Source organism: Epinephelus moara, chromosome 8 (assembly GCF_006386435.1).
Source record: "Epinephelus moara isolate mb chromosome 8, YSFRI_EMoa_1.0, whole genome shotgun sequence".
Taxonomy (NCBI): domain Eukaryota; kingdom Metazoa; phylum Chordata; class Actinopteri; order Perciformes; family Serranidae; genus Epinephelus; species Epinephelus moara.
In genome coordinates this window covers 11,837,643-11,853,069 of record NC_065513.1, presented here as the reverse complement: position 1 = coordinate 11,853,069, position 15,427 = coordinate 11,837,643, and the positions used below count along the sequence as shown (strand labels likewise).

The 15,427-nt window shown below is 40.8% G+C and overlaps 1 protein-coding gene across 1 annotated transcript; it reads right to left on the bottom strand.

Moving 5' to 3' along the window:
* Positions 1-424: 424 nt before the first annotated feature.
* On the bottom strand, positions 425-7,104 carry zgc:65851 (uncharacterized protein LOC321113 homolog). Its single transcript, XM_050051569.1, has 4 exons — positions 6,255-7,104; positions 3,851-4,168; positions 3,207-3,331; positions 425-2,489 (listed from the first exon to the last, which is right to left on the bottom strand). The coding sequence occupies exons 1-4, from the start codon at positions 6,990-6,992 to the stop codon at positions 2,114-2,116; spliced, it is 1,557 nt and encodes a 518-aa protein (XP_049907526.1). The 5' UTR covers positions 6,993-7,104; the 3' UTR covers positions 425-2,113.
* Positions 7,105-15,427: the final 8,323 nt, after the last annotated feature.

Genomic DNA, 15,427 nt, shown 5'->3' with positions numbered 1-15,427 from the left:
GCTTAATGACCTTGCAGGTATGAACGTATACCATATAAATATGAAATGTCACATCATGCATTACTGCAGGCGTTATTAGGAGACTAATCATCATGTCAGAGTCACCTTTTTATGTAAAAAATAACGCTGATGATCAGCACTGTGCATACAGATTGATTTCACTGCCACATACTTTAACCCTTTCTGTTTATTCATTTTATATATAAACTTTATACTACTACATTTGCATGAGCTCAGCACTATAAAATACATTTAATGAAATTGTAATAAATCAATATTAAGTCATTTAACTGCTGTTGTAAACGTTGAACAATTATGGAGTAAACTAATTATTACTATAATTACTAATTTCTCTTTTCATTTACAAACTTCTGTCCTATTTTGTGACACTTAAGACACAGAGACGTGAATGTTTGGTTAATAAATGTCTTTATTTGGCTTTGAGAGGAATATCACTGCATGAGAGAGCAGCACGTACAGTCACAGTTGTATAGCAGAGGTCTGGAAAGTGTCAGCACTCCTCAGCCTCCCCAGAAACAAGTGAGATGGCGGTGAAAACGTGTTATTTTAACTTTCGGTCATGGTTAAGGCAAGTTTTTTTAACTGAACACACAACAAGCAAAAATTTTATCCCATCCAGCAGATATTCAAGCTCAAAGAGTCAGGCCATGCATTCATGCCGTTGGTTGATTCATTTGTCAGACATAAGATCCCAGAGGACGAAACAATAAACCACAGTGAAATAAAACAGTGCAGAGCAAAGTGATAGGAGGAGTTCTGGTGAAAATAGCCCTTATGTGCCACTCTGTAGCATACAGCCACGACCCCTGCAGCATCTGCCCCACCTGCCACTTCCAGTCTGAGCTGAGGGCTGTCAGTGTCATCATCAGCTGCCTGACACCAGCAGCCACACTTACCTTCACCGTGTTTCCTTTATCCAGCTAAATTAAACAAAAGCACCACTACATTTGTACAAGGAGAAAGAGAAAAGGTCGGTGAAGGGAAAGTACATCAAGAAAGTAGACTTGCAGATAAATATTAAACTCTGACAGGTGAGCTGGCTGATAAATTCACTGACAAATGAATCAATCAAAGGAAGGATAATTCATATTCCCAAAAAATTATATATAGCAGTAATTTAAACTCTACAGTTTTCATTCCCAAAGATGCACTCTCTCTCACGGAGAAGCTGCAGCACTCCTCCTTTGCAGCAAGTGGAAATGCCACCCACCCTCACATTACATTTGTATATACAGTTTTTCCAAGCTCCAAGTTGCCATTATTGCCGTGCTGTGACACTGCAGTGAATTAAAGAGAATGAAAAAGGGACTTGAACAGTTAGTGGTACATTTCTGTTTGTCGTGGTGGGATGAGATGCAGAGCTAGAGAGTGATGAGAAGAAGAAAGAGGAAGAGAAAGAGTGAAAAGCATTCTTCAGCGGTGGGAAACGTGGGGTTGGATTTACAGTCCAAATAGATGCAGGTTTCCTCCGAACACTCCCGCGTAACGAGCCGACACTCAGGAATGAGCTGGTAGAGCTTCGGTCTATGATAAAATCTTTAACTTACTCCCCAACTTTTATATGTAAAAATCAAATAGCACCGTAAAAGTTGGACTGGCTGTTACTCTGTGCGTTTATCTTAAAAGTCTGTGTGCTGACAAGATTGTTACTTCAAGGTTTTGATTGCTCTTACTGTGAATATTGATCTTTAATGGCACATTTACTGTTGCTCATGTGAGGAAAAAATCATTGTTGCGTTTCAAACTTAAGAAACTTTGTGACATCATGCTAGCTTCCTGCACGTCCCTCTGCACTTATGGGATGTAAAATCATGACCTCAGCAGAGTATGTAAATGATTAAACTCCTCTGCCATCGTAATACATCTGTAATACATCTACTTTTTCTCCGTCTAATAGAGTTTGTTCTAATCACGTCTGAATTACGGAGCAAACAGAGACAGAAAAACACAGAAGGTGTGAGGTGAGGCGTCTGGAGTGTGCAAAACTGTGTGTGACAGAGATGACGTGAACAGAGACCAGATCCATATAAGTGATTGGTGGGATGAGTAATGTGTTATTGATAATGATGAAGATGAAGTTGACACAAGCAGTTTAGCTCTTGCTGTTCTTGCCGGTGGGGCTCTCCTTCTTCTTCTCCTTTTCTTCCTTCTCCTCCTTCTCCTCCTTTCCTTTCTGCTTCTCATCCTCCTCTTCCTCCTCCTCTCCCTCCTCCTCCTCTTCCTCCTCCTCTCCCTCACCCTCACCCTCACCCTCTCCCTCCTCCTGATCTTCTCCCTCCTCTTCTCCCTCCTCTTCCTCCTCCTGTTCTTCGGCCTCCTCTTCCTCCTCCTCGGGCTTGGCTTCAGACTTTCTGTATGCGCCTAGAGTGTAGGTGCGGGCTGACATGTAGGAGAATCCCGGGTAGCCAGACTGGACCATGGCTCCACCAACGGAGCTGAGGCGGCACTCCTCGCCTTCCAGCAGCTTCCTGCTCAGACAGAGAGAGAGAGAGAGGGAGAGAGAGAGAGAGAGAGAGAGAGAGAGACGGGGGACAAGAGATGACGTCGCCTCTAGTCTGGTTTTGTTGCTAAAATTAGCTCAGTGTATCACTCCTGAGGGATCTAATGTCACTGGAGTATCAGGAGCAACACCTCCGCTGTCTGTCTTGGCACAGTTTCACAGAGCATTATCACAGAGGTTGATTATTGAAAGGTTACACTTTGTTTGACTTCAAAGCATTTTAAACACACTTTCTCTTCCTACGCTTTGTAGATATAAACAGGAATTGTGTTAAAAAGATAGAGGGTTATGAGGTACAACAATGGTCTCTGGCCGGACTCAAACTGAGGACATTGTAGTTTCACACTATGCATCTTAAAACCAGGACACCAGACACTGAAGAATAGTTTCCTTTTAAAAATGCTTAAAATAAATGTTGGAGTGGAAGTAAAAGTTGTTGTTTTGATTGTATTTTCCAATAGTCTTAGTATCAGATGCAAACATGTCTCTAAAATGTAAAACAATTCAAACTTTCAACAACTAAAAAAAATGTTTTTGCTTGACCACCCTGCTTTGTTGATCTGTAAAGTTTCTGAAAGCCTAAGGAGCACATGTCTCCAAGGAACTTTAAAAATATGATTTCCAGAGAAGAATAATGCAAAATACAATAATCCATTACTGCTGAATTGTTTGTAATGTAGCCAACCTGTAGGCAGCGATCTCGATGTCCAGTGCCATCTTGACGTTCAGCAGGTCCTGGTATTCACGCAGGTGGCGGGACATTTCTCCTTTGGTGCTGCGCAGGGCAGCCTCCAGCTGCTGAATGGTATCCTGCACACACACATGCAAAACCATATTATAAAACACTGATAATCCATGCTCAAGGGAAAAGAGATAGATCGAAATGTGCTGATAAACATCTAAGCAGAGACTTTCACTTTTGTCTTCTCCCACTGAACAAGGAGTGCACACATTTTTAATTTTATAGTGATTCATAAAAGACAGCTCTGTAATGAGATGTACCAGGTCGTGTCCTTCATCAGAGTACACCGTGACCTTGAGACTTAAATTCATTAATCTGATATCTCTAGCAGAATTCAAGACTATTGTAAATTCTGTGGTAAATACACCCCACTGTTAATTGTCACTGTTAATAGCCTGCTTTATCCTTATGAGGCTTATAACACTTGTATTAATAACTGTTTTTAGTACTGATTTATCTGTTGCCTGATTTTTGTTTTGTCTGCCATCTGAGCAGGTCTCTAGCAAAGGTCAACCTCCTGGTTAAATAAAGGTTAATTAAATTATAAAACACAAAAAACCTTTTACTACCTTTTGACATTTACGTACCTGCATCTCTCCCATTTCATTGTTATGGCGATCCTCCATCTCAGCAATCTGCCTCTCCAGGGCCTCGTTGTGGCCCCTGAGGGCCTCGATCTCCAGGGTGCGCGCCTGCACCTGCCTGCGGTACTCGCTCAGCTCCTCCTTCGATTGCTTGACAGCATCCTGGTTGCGGGCAGCCGCCTCAGTCACGCTAGCAAACTTGGAGCGGTACCAGTCCTCTGCCTGGGCCTGGTTCCTGGCTGACAGGTTCTCATACTGAGCTCGGATGTCCTTCAGGGCTGCAGTCAGGTCCGGTTTGCTCATGTCCATCTCCACTGACACCTGGATGTAGGAGAGGGGAAAACAGAATGGTGTTTTTTAATAATAAAGTGATAATTATTAGTCGGTTTAAACATCAGAGTTACACCTGTAAATAAATGCAGTCTGACTTAAATTGTAGTAATCAGTAATCTTTGTATTTTTAAAGTATGAACACGATATGTATGTGAGTATTTGAGTGTAAATTTAGAATTCTGTTTACATGATTCATTGTACTGTAATTGCTTGTTGCACATATTACTTAAAGCTTATTTTTTACCCAAATAAATCATATTGGGCAGTGTAATTTGAAGATGTTGAAACACACTAGTTTTCTCAACCTATTAACTTTTACCATGGATGATGAAACAGCCTTTTAAGCCACACTGTAGCTAATGAACTGACCAAACTATGCAAACTTAGAAATAAACTGATAATCTACCTGTATTAAATAAGTGTATGAATAAACTGCTATTTCCTCTGTTGATCACAGCTGTGTTCAGTGCTCACTCTTTTTCTGTGCTACAGTTAGACTGTATTTCTGATGGTGACATATAGCCTACATACAGTAGGCCTATATATGTCCTAGCTGAGCAGTGTGTTGATGCGCTGCTGCAGGATTGATGAATCGACTGCTGACTGGGGCTTCTCTGCCACAGAAAGCTGTGTTGTCAATAGCTTACATGGCAATAATATTCCCTGCAGGGAGGAGGAGAAACCCTGGAGAAATCTACCCAGCAACCATCACTGCATGACTTACTCAATATCCCCTGCAAAGTCGATGAATTGATTGCTGCTGAAAGTTGCAGTGAAAGTTGCTGCTGCCCTCAAGCACTTGTCATTCAATGCATTTAGTGTCTTATTTTTGTTTTTTAGTCCACCTGCAGCATGATAAGCTCTAATACTACCCCATGGCCCTTATATTGGTACACAAATCGATATTGTTGATGGTTATGTCAATGAAAGTAACTTATGTTTGAGAACAAAGCAGGACATAGCAAAACTTTTTCTTTTTTTTTTGTTCAAACAGTGAGTGTATTTTCACCACTGTGCTGCTGTTTAGCTTGAAAGATACATAAACAAAACTGCTAGCGTACCTCACAAGGTTTGTCCTGCCTGCTCCCCCTTGGGGTGACCACACCCCTGGATTATGCGCTATTTCTCCGCATTTTTCGCCCCCCCTCCCCCCTCCTCTGCCCCCCTTCCTCGCCGCCATTATCCCCAAATATTCGCTAGCTAATGGCGAGACTCGAAGGAAATTTCTCAGAGTTTACATTTACCTTGTTGCATTATTTATACCTATTTGAAAAGACAGCGCTGTGACATTGAACTCACATGATATTACCGCGGAGAAAACAGTTTTAAAACATACTTTGTTTACACCGGTGTCGAGCTAATTGCTAAAAAAGACACTTGCTTTTAGCTAAAACATCTTGAAGTTTCCACGGGGGCGTGACGGAGCGCGCGGGACGCTGCAGGGACGCTCGAGACCTTCTGTTTCTATGAGAGGAGGAAGGAGGGACAGCGCGTGGTGCTGAAACGGAACTGCAGTGCCATCAATTATCCAGTGCGCAGTGTTCAGTGTGAGGAGGACGCAGTATGTCGTACACACAGAAAAACGGTTCAAGACTGCTCATGTACTTTAACACTATCACTCTTCTGTGGCAGCAGGTTATTGAATACCTGAACTACTGCGGGGAAGCTGCTGATATACAAACGGTAGCCTATATAAACAGCTGTACATTATTTTACCAGCGTCTATGTGATAGCTGGTGCTTCTATTATACGTTTTACAGTATTTTAGGAACGCTGCAGCCTAGTGAAGCCATAAAGGAACACATGTAACTTAAACCATTAACTTTGGGTCTCTGTAAAGTCAGTCTACAAGCCGCAGCTCCTGCAGTATTATACTTAGCCTACTTATATGTTGGGTTTATGGTGAATCATGTGTGTGTGTGACATTTAAAAACTAAGTCCATGAGGATTGAGGAGTGTTTGTGGCAGTGTGACATTGGAAATTAGAAGTTGATTATAAATCTGACAAGTGGTCCAAAGTGCCACCTGTCAGTGTGTGGACCCACAGGTCATCAGAACACAGTGGGGTGTGTACCTGAGTGGCCTGCAGAGACGACTGCAACTCCTGCAGCTCCTCCTCATGAACTTTCCTGAGGAAGGCGATCTCATCCAGCAGCGACTCCACTTTCTTCTCCAGCTCCAGGCGCGCCAGGGTGGCGTCGTCCACGTCCTTCCGGTAACCCTTCAGGGTGTTCTCCGCCTCCTCGCGCAGCTTGGTCTCCTCCTCGAGCTTCTCCCTCACGCGCTCCAGCGTGTCGTTCATCTGCACGCAGTCCAGGTGCATCTGGCTCCTCTCGTGGGTCAGCTCCTCCACCCGCGACCGCAGCTCGCGGATCTCCTGCTCGTACAGCTCGTGCAGGCGCGAGGGCTCGTTGTTGCGCTGCCGCAGCATCGTGACCTCTGCCTCCAGGACTTTGTTCTGCTGCTCCAGGTTGTGCACTTTCTCAATGAAGGACACGAAGCGGTCGTTGAGGCCCTGCAGCTGCTCCTTCTCGTTGGTGCGGATGATCTTGAGCTCGTTGGTGACCGCGGTGGACTGGGTCAGGTCCATCGCGGAGTCCGGTATGGAGAAGACGCGGCCGGGAGCCGCTGTCCTGCGGTAGGTGGTGGAGGATATCACGGAGGGGGAACCATAGGTGCGGTGGCTGCTGCGGTATCCCGCAGAGTGCGCGCGGGACGGGCTGCTGCCCATACCCACGCGGCCGGACCGGGGGGCATCTCCGAAGATCTTCCGATAGGAGCTGCTGCTGTAAATCTCGCTGGAGTAACTCATGTTTCCTTTAGCTTGGTGGTGGCCGGTCCTACTGCTCTATACGGGAGAGAGAGAGAAAGTGGAGTTCAGGAGTGTGTGAGGGTGAGTGTGTGAGCGAGAGAGAAAGTGAGATGCGAGTGATGTCTGGCCCGAGCAGGTGCTTTTATAGTCAAGGCGCCGGCGCATCATTTGACGCAGGGACTACAGAAGACGAGGGGAAACCTGCAAGCTTTTGCAGAATGCCTCCTCCCTCTGGGGAGACACGAATTCACTCATGCAGCTCCTCTTTTCTGCCTTGTGGCTCAGGCATCAACACACATCAACTCTAAATGGAGATCACGTCATGTATAGGGGCTAGTGGTTGACCTGGGCGCTTATACATCCATCTTACATTAAGTTAACTCACGACTTCCTTTCATCTTCTGACTTAATGACATGCAAATAAAATCAGATCACACGTGTAATCTCATTTTCCCACTTCATTTATTTTCCCACAGGACTGTCTCGTGTTACCTTAGTCCATACTGTCCACTGTCATTGCAGTTTTCTTTGCTGTCCCAGCAGAATGGCCAATGGGATCGATGCGTATAGAGCTGTGCGCCACAGAGTGTGTTCTGTTGCTGCAGTCTGCATCCAGCCGCCCTCATCCCCCCGACCTCCGCAATATCGGAATACGGGATGAGACTCATCATAGTGGCCTGGTTCTTGCACTCCCATATCATCGCAGTCTCCTTCACAGCCCGTGGAAACATCAGTGATGGATTGGTGATTCGTTACCCAGATGTAACCGTGCGTCAGCGTCATACTGCATCACAACAAATACATGGAATTATGAGAACAATATTTAGTTATGATATTTAAACACTACAGTTCTCATTGCAGCTACCACAATTCTGTGTTTTTGCCTTTCCTCCCATATAAACTCTATATAACTATAAGAAGGTATGTTCCCTTAAATGTGATGGGGCCCATAAATAATCTTGATTTCTCAGACAACCAAAGGTAGATAGAAGTTGATTTTTTTTGGTTGGGTAACATTATATCCAACTGTATCAGATGTATACAGTTGTCCTGAGCCTGAGTGACCGATCACTATACACTATTCAGTCTTAGTTAAAAAGTCTGATCTGGTCTGGATGGCGTTCAAGTGCTGCGCAGAACTGTCGCTGGCCTTGGTCCTGATCCAAGCAGGAGGCAGGAAAGGGACCACGCCCCTGCAAAGGAGACAACCCCCACCCACAGGACTGCAGCCTCACCACCTCAAAACACCACACAAGGCGCCTCTAGTGCTCCTGTTCACACAGTCAGTCTGGAAAACAGCCCAAACAGTGGATGTATGCAACACAGTCACTGCCAAGTCATCCTCAGTCTCCACGGACCTTTTCTGATGATGCTACTTTTAAAATGGGGATAAGAAAATAGTTAAATACAAGTCATCTGAAAAGTATAATCTTTTTTAAGGGTAAAGTTTTCTTGTAGTCACTTTATTTGGCTTTGAGTCTACAAATATTGTCATTAGGAGAAAGTATTTCCAACGCAAGAACATATCCATTATGCTACAAATGACACCTGTCTTCAGTTCTTGTCTTTAAACACAGAATCTTTCTTCATTATTAAGCGTGTTGCCAGGTGATCTCATCTCTAGAGTCGTCTTTATTACCAGAAAACTGTCAACGTGTCATTATGTGTAATATATCTTGTCTTTTATCATTTTTTGTAACTTGGTAAGCAACATAAACAATGTCATTAAAGTAGATAGATGACATTGGAAGGAGTCTTTTGATCTTTTATTAACACATGTTAACCACTAGGTGCTGCTGGAGCATCAGTGGTACTTCACACATGCAGCAGACCTGAGCTGATGCTGAGCATGTGCAAACAAAAACCCCATCCTCACTCTTATTGTTTTACTTTCATGTCAAAATTTGTCATACTGAGGTCATTGCCATCACTAGGTAGCCAGTTTATTAGGTACACCCAGCTTAAACTGATTCAGTCTTGTAATAAATCACCCCTTAATGAAGGTTCTGATGTTTAGTTTTTGTTCAGCCTGTTTAAGAGAGATGTTGATTTAAGTGTACGATCATTTAGAGGTGCAGGTGTTTCTAGTATTTTGTCCATCTCATTTTTATCATTAAGGGTAGGCTAAATAACAAACACCTCTCTGAGTGTATAACTGTGCAAATGCCTAGACTTGATTTAACATCATGCATTTACGCTGACCAGTCAGCGGCCTGAAGGTCGATAAGAGAAGACAGTGGGGTACTGGTCAGCCTTCAAGGTCACTCAGCTAGTCAGTGTCCAGGACGTAAAGCTGCAGGCACCACTGATGATATACAAACACACCACATAATGATAACTATTCTCCTCACACCTCATGTCTCAGTTTCACAGTGAGGCAGAAAAATTTAGAAATCATCACTGATTTCAGACTGTATTGAGTGTGTGTGTGAGTGATAGTTTGCTCACCCAGCCATTTTAATTATCCCTGGTAACAAAAGGGTTTACTGAAGAGAGAGGATGCCAGTGACTAAGCAGAAATTGACAGGTAGCCACAGCTGCTTGATGTGTATCATTACGTGTGTTGCTCAGCCTCACCGTCCCCCTTTATAGTTCCCAAACAGCACAGCAACAGGACAGACGCCACCTTTATTCATTCTGTTTGACTGTAAGCATCAAAATACTCAGTGAAGTGTTACATGCCATCAAATCCAAACTGCTGGGTCTACTGCAGTATCATAAACTGACTTTCTGTTCAGTGTGCAGGTGCAGTGGGCAGTGTTTTGGCATCAATAAGCAGCTGCCACATTAACACTGAGACAACAGTGTAATGACTGTAAACAAACAAGACTGCAGCTGAGCAGTCCCATTGCCTTTTGCATGGCGACAGTGCCACTGGTTGGATCTTACAGGGAATATACTGTGGTGTTTTACAACAACAAAACAGGAGGAGGGCGCTGTTCTTCCAGAGGAAACAGAAAGGGAAGCTTGCAGGGTTTTTGGTAAAGGCAAATGGTGGCTCCTGGCTCTATCATGTAGATCCTCCTCAGTGTAAAGAGGGAAAAACACTGAAACATTTTGAAATGTTATTGTAGGAAAAGAACAGGCTAACAGTGCTGGCTGCATCCTATTTATTTCAGTCAGATTCAAGGTCATTTTATGTGTGCATGCTGGTTTACTAGCACAGCCTACTAGGGCACATTACACCTGTGACAAAGCCTTATAGGGCACGTAGCAAAATCAGAAAACTTTATAAACCCTGATAAATCATACTACAGTATGTACACTGGTGTTCATACAAGTAATAAGGTTTAACTACTTACTAAAACTAACTGTTCACTTCTTTTTCCAACCTGACTTTGAATATTCAAGCAAATAATTCAATAAATACACCAAAACATACATTTTTGTTACTATTTCAGGCAAATGCAGCTCTTAATTTATGGTGACTTTGAAGAATGTCAAACTACATTATACAAAATTCAGGGAAATCAAAGGGAAATCAGGAGTTATGTGCCAGTACCAGACTATTTCAATAAACTTTTAGATATTTTACAAATACATATGTGTGTTTCTAAATTGGTGGCAAGCATACAGCTGTCCTTAATTTCACTGTTTGGTGGGATCCTTTACAAGCTCTCAGGGTTTTTGTCATCCTGCTTGTGCATATTCTTATTTGTCTCTTTTGTTTTATTTTATCATATGAAAAAACAAAGAACTCAAGAACCATTTCTCGATGTTTATGCTAAGCTAAGCAGTTGCTGGCTGGCTGTGGCTTGATATTTAGCATGAGCGGTAGCCTATTGACCTTCTCCATAGCCCCCAGTACAATTGCTATAAATCGGAGGCCAACATCACTGTCTTGAAGAGGCTGTGGCACACTCATTTTATAAGCTAGCACAAAGGCAGTGGTATATTGTGAACGTACAGGAGCTCCTGGCATCATTTGGTACCATAGCATAGCTTGTCGGTAAGGCGGCTAAATCATGCTCCAAAGTTAGGCTAAATTTTAGGGAGGGAACAACTGGCACAGCCATGACAGTTCAAGGGGTCCCTTGAACTGGAGCTGGAGCCTCATCTGATTGCAGAACTATTGATTGACTATGGGGGGCATTTGATTAAGTGATACAGGCTATACCTTGTCCTATCTTCTGTTTGAATTAAGGCGTCTAAAATAGCTACACATTAACCTGACCTAACAATGTGTTGGACTTGAAAACAAACGTGGTTGGTTATAATTAATTAAGTGATTTTTTTTTTTCAGGCTCCTTTAGGTGGGCCATGTAAATGGGGATGTTTATTTAGAAAGTGTTCAGTAGAGGACAGAGCCTAATTAGAGACCAAACTTTATCAACAGGTCTGAGTCTTTTTTTGCACCATGTAAAATTAGGCTACTATCCTAATTATGGTGAAAATCATGGTGAAAATGGATTATGATGACTATTGCCACTTTCATTCTTTTTAGTAGCTACTATTAAATAATTTTCCCTCCTGGTGGTCATATGCCCAAATATATGTTTTTGTTCTTCTTTTTCTCTCTTTTTTTTATTAGATTAAAATAAAATCTCCAATAATTTATAAATGTAGGAGAGAGCGTCGTCCCTTTTACATCCCAGGATGTACTCAGGAAGTATCAAATGGGCGGGTGGGGAGGATGTGGGGTGCTCCCTTCCCAATTTTGCATCCAGGTGCTCCCTTGAATCATTTTAAATGCCTACATATAATTTCATAACTTATAATGTTAAAGGAATGGGGGGGTCACTGAAAAGAATAAAAATTATGTCCTATCTGAATAAACAGTGGATGTGGCATTCTTACAAGAAACACATCTTCTATTCTCAGCGCATGAACAGCTCAAATCTGGATGGGTAGGAAAAGTGTTTAATTCCGCTTTTACTTCCAACTCGAGAGGTGTTGCGATTCTCATCAGGCAGAATGTACCATTTCTCCCTGAAGAAGTAAAGTCTGACATAAATGGTAGATTTATTTTTGTCAGGGGTCTCCTTGACCAGATTGAAATCATTTTACTAAATTGTTACTGCCCTAATTATGATGACCCAAAATTCATTAATGATCTCACATTGATGGTCACACAATTCAAGATCCCCATCTTTTGGGGGGGGGTGACTTCAATTGTATTTTGGATGCAAATTTGGGCAGATCCTCTATTACTAATTATTCGCTATCTAATATGGCTTATAATACTCAGGAATTGGGCCTTCATGAGATTTGGAGAACTATTCACCCTGATGACAGAGACTTTTCATTTTACTCCCCCGTGCACAATTCTTACTCAAGAATTGATTTTTTCTTTGTCTCATTAACGTTTGTTTCCAAAATATCAAAATGTGTTTACTTGGCAAGAATACTATCAGATCATTCTGCACTATTGTTTTCAATTGATTGTGATGGACCTCCTGCATCATTTAAAAGTTGGAATTTTAATACAACATTGTTGGCCAACCAGCAGTTCATTGAATTTGTAAATGCCCATTTAGATAATTTCGCTGCTGAGCATCAGGGCTCAACAGTATGCCCTTTAATAGTATGGGACACATTGAAAGCCTACATTAGAGGGATCATTATAGCATTTTCTTCTAAATCTATTTCTAAATCCAAAGATGAATTACAGCATATTGAACAAAAAATTAGAAAATTGGAGAAACTTCACTATCTATCCAAAGATCCTGCTATACTTTGCCAGCTTGATAATCTGAAAATGAAATATAATAATATAAACACACATTCTATCGAATTGACTATTTTAAAAACAAAACAAAAGTTTGTAGAACAAGGTGAAATGGCAGGGAAATTATTGGCATGGAAAATAAAGAAAGAATCGGAAGATCGGGCTATTTTGCAGATTGAGGGGGCTGATGGTGGTGTAACAATGGATTCAGCTCAAATTAATGAGACATTCAAAGAATTTTATAGTGGTTTATATAAATCTTGTTATTGTTATTCTTGTTATTGTAGTGAGGAAACTCTTAGCTCCTTTTTGAAAGATATCTCTTTACCTTCCCTGACACCTGAGAACAGATCACATTTAGATAAAGATATAACTTCAGAAGATATTTTGAAGGCTATGCACCCTCTCCAAAGTGGCAAGGCACCGGGATTGGATGGTCTTCCAGCTGAATTTTATAGACAGTTTTCTCAGCAGCTAATGTCTTTTTTTCTTTCTATGATTTCAACCTGTCTTGAGAAAAAGCTGCTTCCTCAGTCCCTTTACGTAGCGGCTATTACTTTACTTAAAAAGAAAGATAAGGATCGTGATCGTCTCACTTTTAAATGTCGACTATAAGATCATTACTAAAATCCTAACTTTTCGTCTCGAATCAGTGACCTCTAGTCTTATTCATTTAGACCAAACAGGGTTTGTACAGGGCCGTCTATTGTCTGATAATATACGCAGGTATTTTGATATCCTTTTTCACACTAAAGACTGCACAACCCCTATGGTAACTATATCTATTGATGCTGAAAAAGCTTTTAATTTTGGCCCGATTTTTATTTCCTGGATTCGTATTAATTATGGTTCCCTTATGGCTATCATGAAGACAAACACTCAGTACTCTTCTCCCTTTAAGTTATCATGTAGAACAAGACGAGGTTGTCCATTGTCACCGTTATTATTTGCTCTTGCTATTTAGCCTTTGGCCGCAATAATAAGATCACGTAAAAATATACAAGGTGTTAAAATCGGAAGTGAGAATCATGTTATTTCCCTTTATGCAGATGACATTTTACTTTAACTACAAGACCCCTTACATTCAATCCCTACACTTTTTACAATATTAGACCAGTTTGAGACCTACCTGGTTACAAAATCAACTGGTCAAAAACTGAGATCATGCCTATTTCTAAATTTGATTTTGATTCTTTAAAATGCAAGTTTAATTTGAAATGGTCCCCAGACTATATGAAATATTTGGGTATATACATTCCCAGCAATATAGAAAATGTTTATCAACTTAGTTACTTCCCACTCATTGATAAGGTTACAAATGACTTGAAAAGAATGAACTTACTTCCTATCTCCTTTATGGGTAGAACTAATATAATTAAGATGTCTATATTATCCAAATTTCTATTTTTATTTCAAAACCTTCCATACTCCCCGCCATCTTTTTTTTTTTTTTTTTTTTTTTTTTAATGCAGAGCATCTTTTCCTTTTTTATTTGGGAGAACAAATTATTAAGGATTAGCTGGCTGGTTTTACAGCTCCCATATAATGCTGGTGGTTTAAACTTACCAAATCTATAATTTTACTTTCTTTCAGCTCAGCTTGCCTAGATTAAACAATGCTTCCTTAGTCCAGTAAGTGCAGGGGCAAGAGTGGAGTCCTATGATGTTTGCCCTTATGAACTGAAATACTTGCCTTACATAGGTTTACAAGAGGTTAAGAAAATTAGTAAGAACCCGAATATCATTAATAGTTTACAAATATGGAAGAGCGCCCATAAACTTATTAGTTATAATGAGCGTCTCTCCCCCCATACTCCCATATGGAGAAACCCAAATTTTCCACCCTATTTTGATGATACATTTAGGTCATGGTACGACAAGGGGATAAGGGAAATAACAAATCTTTTTGATAATGGTATATTTGTCTCTTTTTCTCAATTACAATCAAAATATAATTTACCTTCTACTCATTTATTTAGGTTTTTCCAAATTCATAATATAATACAGACAAGTCAAGACACTCAAGGAACCTACACCCTCCAAAATAGAAGACATCATTTATAAGGACGGAAGAACTCTTAAATGTACCTCTAAAGTATACAAATCCCTATTAGAAAGCTCGTCTACAAGCACAGAGGTTACTAGATGTAAATGAGAGAAGGATTTAGAGATCAATATAAGTAAAGAGGACTGGTCTTTTTTTTTTGTTCTAAAGTTCATAAATGTTTTTATAATATGAGGCACAAACTTTCTTTATTTAAAAGATTTTAAAAGAGAAAAAAAACAAAAACAAAACTTGGGTATACTTGTAAAATGCATAACTTTTCTGTGAATCATCTTCTGTGTGTATGAAGTTAAAAATGATCAATAAAAAATATTATAAAAAAAAAATTAAAAAAAGAAGTGACCACCTCTGACATGTCTTCACTTGTATATTAAAAAGACTTTATTACAAAAAAGAAGAAGATGAAAATTAAAAGATAACACATGCATGTTTGCTATTATAACAAAAAATAACAGTTCCTCCTATACATGCTTGCTACAGCACAACCTTTAACAATGCAGCAAATTTATGGAGTGCGAGAGCGAAAACCTGTCAGGCAGCCATCTTGCTTAAAATTTCAATCTAGACAGGAAATTCTCTCACGGTCCCTCTGCCTTAGGCAACCACATATTAGTACTCCAGACCAATTAAAAAAAGGAGGAATTTTTAAAACTTGGATAGAGATGTGACTCAAGCAAATACACGTGGACACCTCAGAAAAAAT